This window comes from Neophocaena asiaeorientalis, unplaced genomic scaffold (assembly GCF_003031525.2).
Source record: "Neophocaena asiaeorientalis asiaeorientalis breed wild unplaced genomic scaffold, Neophocaena_asiaeorientalis_V1.1 scaffold292, whole genome shotgun sequence".
In the NCBI taxonomy this organism is placed as follows: domain Eukaryota; kingdom Metazoa; phylum Chordata; class Mammalia; order Artiodactyla; family Phocoenidae; genus Neophocaena; species Neophocaena asiaeorientalis.
This window is the reverse complement of record NW_020173241.1, coordinates 654,932-667,158: the sequence shown is the minus strand read 5'-3', so window position 1 is coordinate 667,158 and position 12,227 is coordinate 654,932. Positions and strand designations below refer to the sequence as shown.

The 12,227-nt window shown below is 53.9% G+C and overlaps 1 protein-coding gene across 10 annotated transcripts; it reads left to right on the top strand.

Moving 5' to 3' along the window:
• The first annotated feature begins 1,260 nt into the window (after positions 1–1,260).
• Positions 1,261–10,855, top strand: B4GALT7 (beta-1,4-galactosyltransferase 7). 10 transcript variants are annotated; one of them, XR_003003364.1, is made up of 8 exons: positions 1,261–1,409; positions 3,179–3,334; positions 3,554–3,604; positions 5,066–5,428; positions 8,282–8,525; positions 8,930–9,032; positions 9,214–9,297; positions 9,564–9,621. XR_003003364.1 is itself a non-coding variant. In XM_024745614.1 (8 exons), exons 1-8 carry the CDS (start codon positions 1,360–1,362, stop codon positions 10,345–10,347), a joined length of 1,191 nt encoding a protein of 396 aa, XP_024601382.1. In that variant the 5' UTR covers positions 1,261–1,359; the 3' UTR covers positions 10,348–10,855. The 10 variants fall into 10 exon arrangements, 9 of the variants coding, with proteins under 9 accessions (XP_024601382.1, XP_024601381.1, XP_024601383.1 ...); XM_024745614.1 differs by lacking the exon at positions 8,930–9,032 and adding an exon at positions 10,192–10,855 and having other exon boundaries at positions 8,300–8,525; positions 9,564–9,668; XM_024745613.1 differs by lacking the exon at positions 8,930–9,032 and adding an exon at positions 10,192–10,842 and having other exon boundaries at positions 9,564–9,668.
• The last annotated feature ends 1,372 nt before the right edge of the window (positions 10,856–12,227 follow it).

Below are 12,227 nucleotides of genomic sequence, written 5' to 3'. Positions count from 1 at the left end.
TCCCCTTAAGATGGGCTTGTGCTTTCCAGGTCAGGCCCATCTCCCAGTTTCCATCTTTGGCCTTACCTGACTGTCTCTGCAGGGGTCAGCCTTGACTTTGTCATCAGCCAAATCTAGGCTGGATTTTTCGAGGTTCTGGTATAAGGTACACTGCCCTGGGAGAGCTTAGCAGTAAGGGGACTGGTGGGTTGTATGCTGGGTGAAAGGGGGCTCCTGGGAATGATTAATTTCCTACCTACTATAGTGAAGTCCTCTCAGAAGCAGAGTGGTTGAGACCATAGATTGTGCAACCAAACTACCTGGGCTTACATTCTGAATTACTTCTCTGTGCTTCAGTTCCCTCATCTTTAAAGTGGGCATAATAAGTACAATGCACTCATAAGGACAGATTGAGATAACAGTAGTAAAGAATTTAGAAAAATGACTGGCACATAGTAAGAACTCAATGGATGCTATTTATAAGGAAACTTAAAATGTGCCTGGAAGAACAGAGGAGATCAAGTCTAATAACTTTGCCACTCTCTTTTCCCAGGTAGGAAGCTGGCCCAGCTGGGGCCAAAGTTCTCACGGTGACAGGGCAGATATGGGAAGTCAATCTTACTCCCTTCTTCAGTTCTCAGCTCCACCAAAGTACTCCTCTCCTGGATGATAGCTGCCATTTATATAGCGTTGACTATTGTGCCCATTACTGTACCAAGTTTTTGCATTTTCTCCTTTAATCCTCACAGCAACCATATAAATCAGGAACCATTTATATACTCAGATGAGGAAACAGAAGCAGGCTGTTCCCCAAAACACAGCCGAACTGGCAGAGTCAGGTTTCAAATCCAGCCAATCTGCCTTTAGTGCCTGTCTCCTAACTACTACTTGGGGTGTCACTTGAGGTATCAGGCTGAACGCAAGACTGAGCCCTGAGCTTGGCCCTGCCGCCCTCCAAGCTCGCTGCGGAGAAAGAATGCACTTGACGGCAGGACTACTTGGACGCCTTCCCTTGGGAAGAGGAGGAAGATGCAGATTATCCCAGAGCGCTGGTTTGGAAGTCTGGAGTCTATAAATCCAGTCCAAGCCCACTGACTTGAGCCCTCTCCGGGGCCTCAATTTCTCGGGATGTTCAGCGGCCCCCGGAAAGCAGTTAGTAGTTCAGGCGTTTGGTGCGCTCACGTGTTCCTCTGGATGCGGAACCTTTGACGCCGCAGCTCCGGGGAGCAGACGGCGCGGCCGGAGCGGCGGACCCTGTGGACCGAGGGGCGGGGCGGACGGGCTTGGGCGGGGCGGGAGGTGGAGGCGCCGCGTAGGCCGGGGAGGCCGGGCCGGCCCGGCTGGGAGCTCGAGCCCCATGAGCCGCCGCCTCCCCCGACGATGTTCCCCTCCCGGAGGAAAACGACACAGCTGCCCTGGGAGGACGGCAGGTGAGCGGCGGCGGCCGGCCCGGGCCCCGTCCTCCCGGGTGCCGATCCTTTCCGGGCCGCCCCGAGGAATCTAGGAGCCCGAGGCCGTCGCGTCTTCGTCTCTGCGGGGCTCTCTGAGGGTCTGTGGTTCTCCTTGTGGGTCTCTCTCTGTATTTGGGTCTCTGTTTGTCTCTATGTGGGTCTCCGTCTCTACCAGTCTCCGTCACTCAGCAGGTCTGTATTTCTCCGTTGACTTCCCTTTGTGAGTTTCTGTCCCTCTATGCGAGTCTCTCTCATTATGGGTCTCTGTGTTTTTCCACTGGCCTCTATTTTCATGCCGGTCTCTGACTCCGTTGACCTCTCTCAGTGGATCTCTGTCTTTCTGTCTGTCCCTGGTTTCAGAGGGTCTGTCTTCTGTCTCTCTGATCTCTGCCTCCCCCATCACATCCCTGTAGCCTCAGACGCTACCCTCCCTCCCTCGTGCTTCCCCCTTCTCTGCAGATCGCCCAGAAGAATACACCAGACAGAAGCTCTATGCTCTGCCTGGCTGGCCACTGCCTCGCCGGGACCAAGTACTCCCAGCGTAACATTAGTTCATTTCCGGTGCAGCTGTACTTGAATGTGGCCTGCCCCATGTGTTAGGTGTGAGGTTGACCCAGACCTTAGCTAGTGATTACCACTAGAGCAGAATGGGGATGGGGGGTGGGGGAGAGCTAGTTGGCTGTTTAGATTGGAAAGGACTCCCACACTTCAGTCTTGAGATGTACCCCCAAAACTCTTCTTACCCAGAACACTTGATAGTGCATCAACACCTAGTGAATGAAACCTCTTTCCCTTTTCTCTGTTAAGTTTGCCAGGTGCCAAAAGACTTTGGAATATAGTGGGCACAACTCTTTATCGTTGGGAATTTTTCAGACTTGGTGCTGAAGTAAGAAGACAGAAATATAGTAGGAAGCCTGGACTGTGGATTTAGGCCTGGACAGGAATCCTCTTTAATAGCCATGTGACCAGAAGCATACTTAATCTTTCTCCTCAGCTTTTCCATCTCTGAAACAGGGATCATATCTACTCTGCAGGTCTGTATGAGGATTAAAGGAGATCACATATATAAAACTGTTGACACTGTGCTTGGCATAAAGAAGGTGCCAGTTTTCTTCCAGTTACTTTTGCAGTTTGGAGGTGCTGTAACCAGAGCAGCTGAGTATTCAAACCTGTATCACTAAGCTTTGTGTGAGGGAAGAAGGGGAAGGTTATGGAGGAGAATTTCCATTTCCTAATTCCTTTCTATAAACTTTTGGAACACAACCATGATCCCACAAAACTTGTATCATTTCATGCTTTTGACACAGGGGTACAGAGATCCATGCAACAGATGCAGATAAGGTAGCAATTAAAGAGTGCTGGCTCTGGAAACAGCCTGTCTGGGTTTGAATCTTACTAGCCTTGGACACAGATTGATGAATGAGAGAAAACCTCATCTGGTCTGCCTCCCCACCCCAGAAACAACGATGGCCTGGGCCTGGTAGCAGCTGAGACTGCAGATCTGGAGTTTGCCAGCAGGTGGCACCAGAAGCAACTTCTCAGTGTCCACTGTCCTGAGGAACTGGGATTTCAGCTCTGAATTCAGTTGTTCAGTGATTGGGCCCTTGCAGCACAGGAAGAGAGTGCCCATGGGGACGTGATCCTGGCAGGAAGGGAAAGCTGGACCGAGGGAACAGCACGTGAAAGTGCATGGAGTGCCCAATCCATGCCATACCCCTGGATAATTGTCACTGCTTCTTCCCCTGAAGGTGGGATGTTTCCCCATGTCCATCTCCCCAGTCTCTACCCTACCCCAAGAAGGAACCCAGAGGGAGAATCTGTAGAGGTTCCAGCCTTCCCAGGCCACTAGGAGTATTGGCCTCTGCTCCTCCCCCGCGGAAACCCCCACCACAGGACAAGGGGGGGTAAGTCAGAAGCCCTGCAAGGGTGTCCTATCAGTCTCCCTCTCTGCTGTGTGTGGGGCCTGAGCCTGGCTTCAGGCCTTCTGGCTACCAGATTGGCAGTTGTTCCTCTAGAGAGAGGCAGGAGTTGGTCTGGCTTTAGTGTGTGACAAGCATGCCCTGAATGCTTGAACCCTTCCTTTAACTCACTTAGCAAGCCCTCTGCTGTATGATTTGTGCTAGAGCCACAGCTGTGAATCTGATGACCTGTGAAGATGACAAGCACGGACACAGGTGATTACAAAACTCTTAAGTGCTTCAAAAAGGGCAGTACCAGATACCATAGGAACACAAAGAAGGGAGGGAGTATGTATCTCCGTTTGTGTGCACGTGGGGGTGGGGTGTGGCAGTGCTAGCCATGACATTGGCGTTTGGCCGTGAAGGATCAGTGGGGTGCTTCCAGGCAGATAAAATAAGGAAAGGCATTTTAGGCAGAAGCAGTGGACTGTGTGAGGGCTAGAGCAGGAAGGAATATGGTGAGTGGAGAAACTCTGAGTTGCCCGATGTGTAGCACTGGGTGAGTAGCAGGGAGCAACTGGAGATGGGACCAGGTCACAGAGGGGTTTGACTGTCAGGCCAAGGAATTTGGCCATTATCTTATAAACAGGAGGATCATCCATGAGATTGAAGGGGTCTGAGCAGGGCAAGGACCAGATGAGACTTGGGCTAAAAGACAGGCAGTGGGTGAGGAAGGATCAAAGGGCACTTAGGAGGTAGAATCTATATGACCTTGTAGCTAATTGGTGACTCTCAGAGGTTATAAAGTAGATTGCTTTGCTGATTATTCTAGAATAGAGGAAGCTTCCATTTTCTTGGATTCCTTAGTTCCTCCTTCACTGCCCTCAGGAACTTCCTGAGAGAGGGGCAAAGAAACCAATTGAATTCCACCATTTCTTTGTATTTCATAACCTGAAAGGCAGTCTCTCCCAGCACTACCTCAAAGTCTAAGATATTCCGCTGTTTTTCCAGCTTCTGAAGTGAGCCTGGGTGCTGTTCACAGCCCTCGTCTTTCCTTCCCTCTCTGTCTCTCATCCCTTGTCACATGGGCTGCCCTGGACTGAAGCTTTGACATGCATTCAGTAAACTGCCTTTGTTGGTTTGGGCCTCACATTGGTTTGGGGGCAGACCTAATCTTCTCAGAGTAAAGAGTGGTCTTTTCACTGGGGCTGAAACAGGCACATGCCCCTGTTTGGGGAGCTTTCTGGTCTGAGAAACAGGATGAAGCCAAGCTTTCTGATGAGGGTGAACCTGCAGGGGAGCAGGTGGAAGGCAGTGGGTGGGGTCTCTAAGGCGGGCTTCTGCCATCAGCTCTGGACATGAGCCATTGTGTTGGGGAGGGGCAAGCGCAAAAGACAAGGAGTCTTGTCTCTGCCCTTCAGCAGCTCTTGGTCTGGCTGGGACTCAGGCACAGAAGGTAAGAGAGCATCGAGGAAGTGGGGCAGCTCCGAGACCTGGGAGTGTTTGGAGGGCCTCCTGGAGGTAGGGGGGCTCAGGCTGAGCCTAGGGCTCTAAGCAGAATTCTGATGCATGGTGGCAGCACGAACAAAAGCACTAAAGTTGCTTCTGCACTAATTCCTGGGTGCTTGGGGCAGACCAGCCACATGCGCCTTACTTGTTGGGAAGCCAGAGAAGGGGTCTGTCGCAGGACCTCGGCTCAGCCTTGCCCTTCTGACCTGCTCCCTGTTCTTGTCCCAGGTCCAGGCTGATCCCCAGCGGCCTCCCCCGGAAATGCTCCGTCTTCCACCTCTTTGTTGCCTGTCTCTTACTGGGCTTCCTCTCCCTGCTCTGGCTGCAGCTCAGCTGCTCTGGGGACGTGGCCCGGGCAGCCAGGGGACAAGGACAGGAGACCCCGGGCCCATCCCGGGCCTGCCCACCAGAGCCACCCCCTGAGCACTGGGAAGAAGATGAATCATGGGGCCCCCACCGCCTGGCAGTGCTGGTGCCCTTTCGAGAACGCTTCGAGGAGCTCCTGGTCTTTGTGCCCCACATGCACCGCTTCCTGAGCAGGAAGAAGATCCAGCACCACATCTATGTGCTCAACCAGGTGGATCATTTCAGGTAAGGACCACCTCCTGAGCCAGCACCCACTCACCTGGGCCTGCCCTGGTCTCTTGGGGCCTGCTCCCTTTCCTGACAGCAATCCAGTACCAGGTGGTCCAGGCCCATGAAAGGCCAGCCAGGGCAGCAGTGAGAGGGTGGGAGGTGCTAGACCCCTCTCACTGGGTGTGACAGGAATTTGGGGGGAGGGTTTGGGGCTGGGGAGGCCCCTTATCTGGTTTCCATTTCACAAAGGTCCCTATGGCTGCTGTATGTGTCTGGGCCATACCAGGACAAGAGGGAAAGCAGGGAGACCTGTTGGGCAGTCATTGCAGTCACCTGAGCTGATGGGGGCTCGGGCAGCGTGGCAGAAGGGGTGGAGAGAAGTGATGTGGAGGAAGCGCAGACAGGGCTTGCTGGTGGATTGGCTGCGGAGATTAGGGAAAGGGAAGGTCAAAGCCACGGCTTAACTTGTTCTGGCATTAACCTAAAATCCTTGCCCTCACCAAAAACTGCTCCCCTCCATGATCACAATCCAAGCATCTCACACTTCACCCCCACCTCCTTTCCCTCCAGCTCGCTCCCACTGGGAGACGTGGACCCAACAATTCTTGGACCCTGCCAGGCCCTTTAGTCCACGATCCTCCCAGTGTTCTCCATCCTCCTTGTCCTTACTTTCTCCTGATCTAACTTGGATTCCATGGTCCTTGGTGAAAGTCACTCCCTCACATGCACCTCAACTCCCTTCCACTTTCTCCCTGGCACAATTCCCACCGGATGAAACTCGACTCTGCCTGCTACACACCTGCACCTGGCAGCTGGATGTAGCTGGAGACACTGTTCATCTCCCTAACAATGAGCCCTGGCCCAGGAGGGCTCTCATTCCTCTGGTCTGCTGCCTCTCCCCTCCACGGCAGCCTTGCACACCCGCTCCTCTCCTCACTCCTCCCTATCTTCACCTTCAGCCAATTACTTTGCTTCCTACTTGAGAAAACAGAATCAATTGGAAGAGAACTAACCCAGGTCCCCACGCCCGGACTCCTTTCACAGCTTCTGTGCAGGTGTCCTCAGTTTCCCACCGCCTTTCCCGAGGATACCCCTCCAGGGCCAGCTCTCCTACTCAGGCACTGGGTCCCTTTTCTGCTCTTCTACTCAAGGACATCACTCCAGCCATTGGCTCTCTTCTCTCCTGCATGATCAACTTTCCCCCCTCCTGGAGTATTCAAATCAACAAACATACTGAAATAGCCCCCATCTAAACAGAAAAAAGAGAACCCCACTTGATCCCCTATCGCCCATATCTATTGCCTCTTTTCTTTGCTCCCCTTTCTAGCAAAACTCCTTCCCTTTCTCCCCCCTCGCTGTCTCTTGAACCTATTCCACTCAGACATTTACCCTCATCATGACATTGAAACAGCTGTTGTTGACATCACCAGTGAGCCCACCTTGATAATCCAAAGCCCAGTTCCCAACCTTCATCCTATCGACTTCCCGGCAGCATTTGCCAAGTGGATTACTTCTTCCTTCTTAAAACACCTCAGTTTGACCTTTGGGACAGTGCTCTGCTTCTCTTTCCTCTCTGGCCACCTCTCCCCACCTCCTTTGCTGGTTCTGCCTCATCCCCCTGATCTCTCAGCCTTGGTGTTCCTTGGGGGTCAGTGCTTGGGCACCATCTTCTCTGGCTCCAGTCGCTCCCCAGGGGATCTCATCTAGTCCCAAGACATCAAATCTCATTTCTACCCTGATGACTCGCAAGTCTGTATTCCCAGCCCAGACCTCTCTCCTGAACTCCAGACCCATATATCCAGCCAGCTGCCTGTGCAGCCCTCTGTTTGGTGGTCTCAAGAGGCATCTCAAGCTTAACATGATTAAAACTGAATTCCTGATTTCCCACCTGTCCCTGACCTTCTCCTGCCCCCTTCCTCATTTCAGGAAATGGAAACTCCACACTCCCAGCTGCTCAGGCCAGAAAGCCTTCCGGTCATCCTCAACTCCTTTTCCCTCACACAACACGTCTAGTCCATCAGCAGAATGCATCTAGAATCTGCCCTCTTCTCACCGTCTCCACGGCCACCTCCCTGAGTTAAGGCATCATCATCTCATGCCTAAATTATTGTAACAGCCTCTCAACCTGTCTCCCTGCTTCCACCCCTCACCTTCCAGTCTCTTCTCAACACCCCAACTAGAGTGATCCTGTTAAACGCTGAGTCACAGCACGTGATGCCTCTGCTCTAAGCCCTTCAGTGGCTCCCCATCTCATCCAGGGTCAAAGCGCAAGTCCTTCAGGGGCCTGTCACCCTCTGACCTCATTCCCTGAGACCTCTCACTCACTCTGCTTCACCACATTGCTATCTGCTCCTGCCTCGGGCCCTGGGAGTTGCTCTTCTCTCTGCTCGGAGCCCTATTCCCCTGATTTCCATAGGGCTCATTCCCTCAGGCCTTCAGGTTCTGCTCACGTGTCACCCTGTTACACAGGCCCTCCCTGACGACCTCCTCTAAAAGGACAACCCCCACCCCACAGCATGCTTTATCCTCGTCACCCTGCTTTACTATTCTTCTCAGCACTCACCACTCCCTGGCTTGTTACATATTTACTTACTTGTTTATTTTTGTCTCTTCTTATTAGAATGTCAGCTCCTTGAGAGTTTTGATTTCTCACTGCTGTATCTCCAGTGCTCTGAATAGTTTCTGGCACATAATAGGTTCTCAGTAAACATTTGTGAGATAAGTGGAGGGGCAGATGTGCAGCTGGGCAGACCCACAATGAAGTCGGTGTCAGGCTGGAGGGCAGCATGGGTACTGGGGGTGGGTGCTGTGAAGGATGGGCTCTCATGCAGAGATTGGGGGAGAGCAAGCTCACTACCCCTGGCCCAGCCTCGGTGCCCTGCACAGGTTCAACCGGGCAGCACTCATCAACGCGGGCTTTCTGGAGAGCAGCAACAGCACAGACTACATCGCCATGCACGATGTGGACCTGCTCCCTCTCAATGAGGAGCTGGACTATGGCTTCCCAGAGACCGGGCCCTTCCACGTGGCCTCTCCGGAGCTCCACCCACTCTACCACTACAAGACCTACGTCGGTGGCATCCTGCTGCTTTCCAAGCAGCACTACCAGCTGGTGAGGCCTGGCGCACCTACTCTGCTGAGAGCCAGGGAGCACCCACCTGGATGGGGGCAGTGGCAAGAGGAGCAGCATTTCTAGGGCCCAGCAGATGGAGGGTCCTGCTTGGGGAGCCCAGGAGCAGCCAGAGGCATGAGAGGAGCAGGACCAAACAAGCCAGTTAGGGAGGGTTCTGCCACAGCAACAGAACCCCTGGGCAAACTGGCTTCAGAAGCCCTGGGGTTCGTTGCCTCTCAAAATGGAAAAGTCTGGGTGGGGCTGTCTTGCCCAGCCTCTCAGATGATGTCACCAGGACACCATTTCACCTTCCATCTCTCAGCTCTGCCTTCTCTAGACTGGCTTTATTTTCAGACGTTCAGGATGCAAGGTGGTGGTTGTAGCTGCAACCTGCATCCGTCTAGGCCCAAGTCCAGTGGAAAATGGAGCTGCCCGTTTCCAACAGCCCAGACAGGAGACCCGCAGCTGCCCCATGCTGGCTCTTGATTGGCCTGGCTTGAGTCACAGGTCTATCCCTGAATCAGTCACTGTGGTAGGGGGTGGGAGTGGGTGGTGGGGTGGGAAGCTGGGGAGGAGGAGGAAAGGGGGCCTGGCCTGGCCCAGCTTGGGCTAGGGACTCCCAAGTGGTAGGAGACCAAAGAGCACCCTGGGAGGATGGGGCAAGTGACATTGCTTGTCTTTGTGTCAGTGCAACGGGATGTCCAACCGCTTCTGGGGCTGGGGCCGTGAGGACGACGAGTTCTACCGGCGCATCAAAGGAGCTGGGCTCCAGGTAATGCTCCCCCGCTGCCCCACCTCTTCAGCCATCATGGCTGCCCTGAGGTTCCTCTCTGCCCTCAGATGAAGTTCCTGGGGCTGGGAGATGGCACCCCTGGTTCTGACCCCAGCCCTGCCCCCGACTAGCACACCTCTCCTGAAGAATGGGAATGCAGGCCCCTGCCTGTGGGCTGTGGCAGGCAGTGGGACCCCAGAGGACTAGTGGTGAGGGCCAGGGCTCCAGGAGAGGCAGCCTGATCCAACTTCCTTTGGTCTCTTTAGCTTTTCCGCCCCTCGGGAATCACAACTGGGTACAAGACATTTCGCCACCTGCATGACCCAGCCTGGAGGAAGAGGGACCAGAAGCGCATCGCGGCTCAAAAACAGGTACTGGCTGGTCCCTTGATCGGGGATGGATAGGTGGTATATGGGGAACCACCAGGCTCAAGCATTTCATCAAGTTCTCCTTGGGCCCAAGTGGCCCCATCCTCCCCTGCTTGGCCCAGGTCAGTCGTTGGCATTCTGCTTGGGCACCATGCCCTCCTCTGGTGGCTGCCATGGCCCCTGGGCTCTGTGGGTCAGCCGAGACCTCAGGGTCCACGCAGGCTGTGTGTGGGGGGGTGGAGTGGGGATGGGACTCAGCTGAAGGTGCCAGAATCCTAGGCAGACCTGGGATACAGGAGTCCCCATCCCTCAATAGCCTCTTCTCTAGGAGCCAGATTAGTTCAACTGGAAAACCCCTGCTGACGAGGATGTGTAGCCATGGGCGAGAGACTTCCCATCTCTGAGCTTCCCTTTTCCCTCTCTTCTGTGGGGATCACAGGACCTCTGATGACAAGGTCGTGGGGGATCAGTGGACAGCTGGCACCCACAAAGCCCTGAGTACATGCTCTCCCCCTTTCCTTCCCAGGAGCAGTTCAGGGTGGACCGGGAGGGAGGCCTGAGCACCGTGAAGTACCGCGTGGATTCCCGTACAGCCCTGTCTGTGGGCGGGGCCCCCTGCACTGTTCTCAACATCATGTTGGACTGTGACAAGGCTGCCACCCCCTGGTGCACATTCAGCTGAGTTGGCTGGACAGCAAGGAAGCCTGTGCCTACAGGCCATACTGCTACTCAAGCCCAGGACAAAGCCTCAGGCCCTGGGCCCAGCTCCAATAGGACGTGGAGTGGCCTGAAGCAGTGGACAGCAAGCCACGTGTTTGCAGCAGCCCGGCCCCCAGAGGCAAGCTTGAGCCAGGAGAGGACACACGCAGGGTGCCTGGGACGCTGCCAGCAGTAAACAGTGATGGAGAGAGGCTGGGACATAGTTTCCAACTGAGACTCTCTACTCTGCCTTCCTGCTTGCCCTGCCCTACCCTCCTTTGTGTTCCTTCTCCTGGACTTCCAGGCCACTGATGTGGGTGGCAAGGGCCATCAGGAGGGTTAAAACTGCAGAGACCAATGTGCAAGCCCCACAGAAAGGGAGCAGCTGAGACCAGCTCTAGCTGGTTGTCACCCTGAAGGAGTGTGGGCCTGGTGTTGCCAGATCTTCTGATTTTTCAAAAGAAAGTAGAATTCTGGATTCTTGAGTGAAATTGGTTAATTTTAAAATGATAGCAACTAATTCAAACTTTTAACAAGTATGGTAAGCCAAACCAAATGTGTTTTGAACCACCAGTTTGTCACCTGTGGCTGAGGGGAAGGGGATGGGGCAAAAGATGACGCTTCTCTTAGTTATAAGCTGGCAAGGAGTTGGGGCAGGGCTAGAGAAGACGAGGCCAGGGGAAGCTCAGGTGGGAGAGAACCCCAAGGCACAAGGTCCCTACTCCTTCCCTCAGCACTCCAGGCTTTTGCTGCCCTTCTGGACAGTCTGACCACTGCCAGGCTCTGGTGGGCTCCGACTGGAAGGGCTGCTTCATCCTGCCTCACTGAGATGGACAGAAATAGATTGCAGGACTGGACTTAGGGTAGGCAGGCTGCATCTGCAAAGACTCACTGGGTCATGGCTCAGGGAGGGAAGACCATGTTTCTGAGGCGGGAGGAAGATGAGAAGTAGGAGAACCGCTCGAGTATTCCCACAGCACGAGGGGAGACTACCAGTGGTCACCAAATGCCACAGAGAGGTGAGGGAGGGGAGCCAAGGGAGCTGGTGGAACTGGGGTGTCATCTTGGAGGAACCATCTGGAGGTAAGCCCAGGGCCAATGAGAGAGGGAAGTGGTGGGCCCTGAAAGGTAAATCACTCCTTCAGGGCATTTTACTGCCAAAGATTTGGGGCAGAAGTCAGAGGAGACTGGGACCAGTTACGGTTAGTTTGTTTAACAATAAATAGGACACCTGAAGTGCAAGAGGAAGGACTGAGGTCCCCGATTTCAGGAGGGTAGAATTCAGCAGCTCTGCTCCAAAAAGACTCCTCCAAGGATGATCTTAGGGCTGCTGTGTGCAGTTGTGTGGGTTGTGCACTGTACAACCTGAGCATAAACCAAGAGGTTTAAGCAAAGATGAGTGGAGGGAGTGAAGAGCTTCAGGTTCCATGTAACTATTCAAACTTATAAGAGAGGGTCCTTGGGATCCTAAATTGACCTCGCCCAGCAGTTCAGTTTTACTCTCTACGGTGAAGGGCAAACAGACCTTGATTACAGTGCAAGGGTATTCAAGGGACTTTCTCAACTTGAGGCCCAGGAGAGGGGAATGGTGTACTTTCTGTTTGCTGGTCTCCTGAACAACCCTGACTGTCATCTTGGACTTAGAAAACATGAAGCCTCTTGGAGTTGGTGGGAATAGATGTGACAACGCCTCCAGCTCTGTACTCACCTGGTAGGTATGAAGACCAAAAAGATGGGGGATTCCTTCCTTTCCCTCTGCACTGGGAATTGGGATGAGCAGGAGAAAAGCAGGGTCAGCCAGCTCAGCCTGGGCTGGGGTGCATTTCTAACCCTATGCTCTCACACTCCCCCACGACCGCTGCC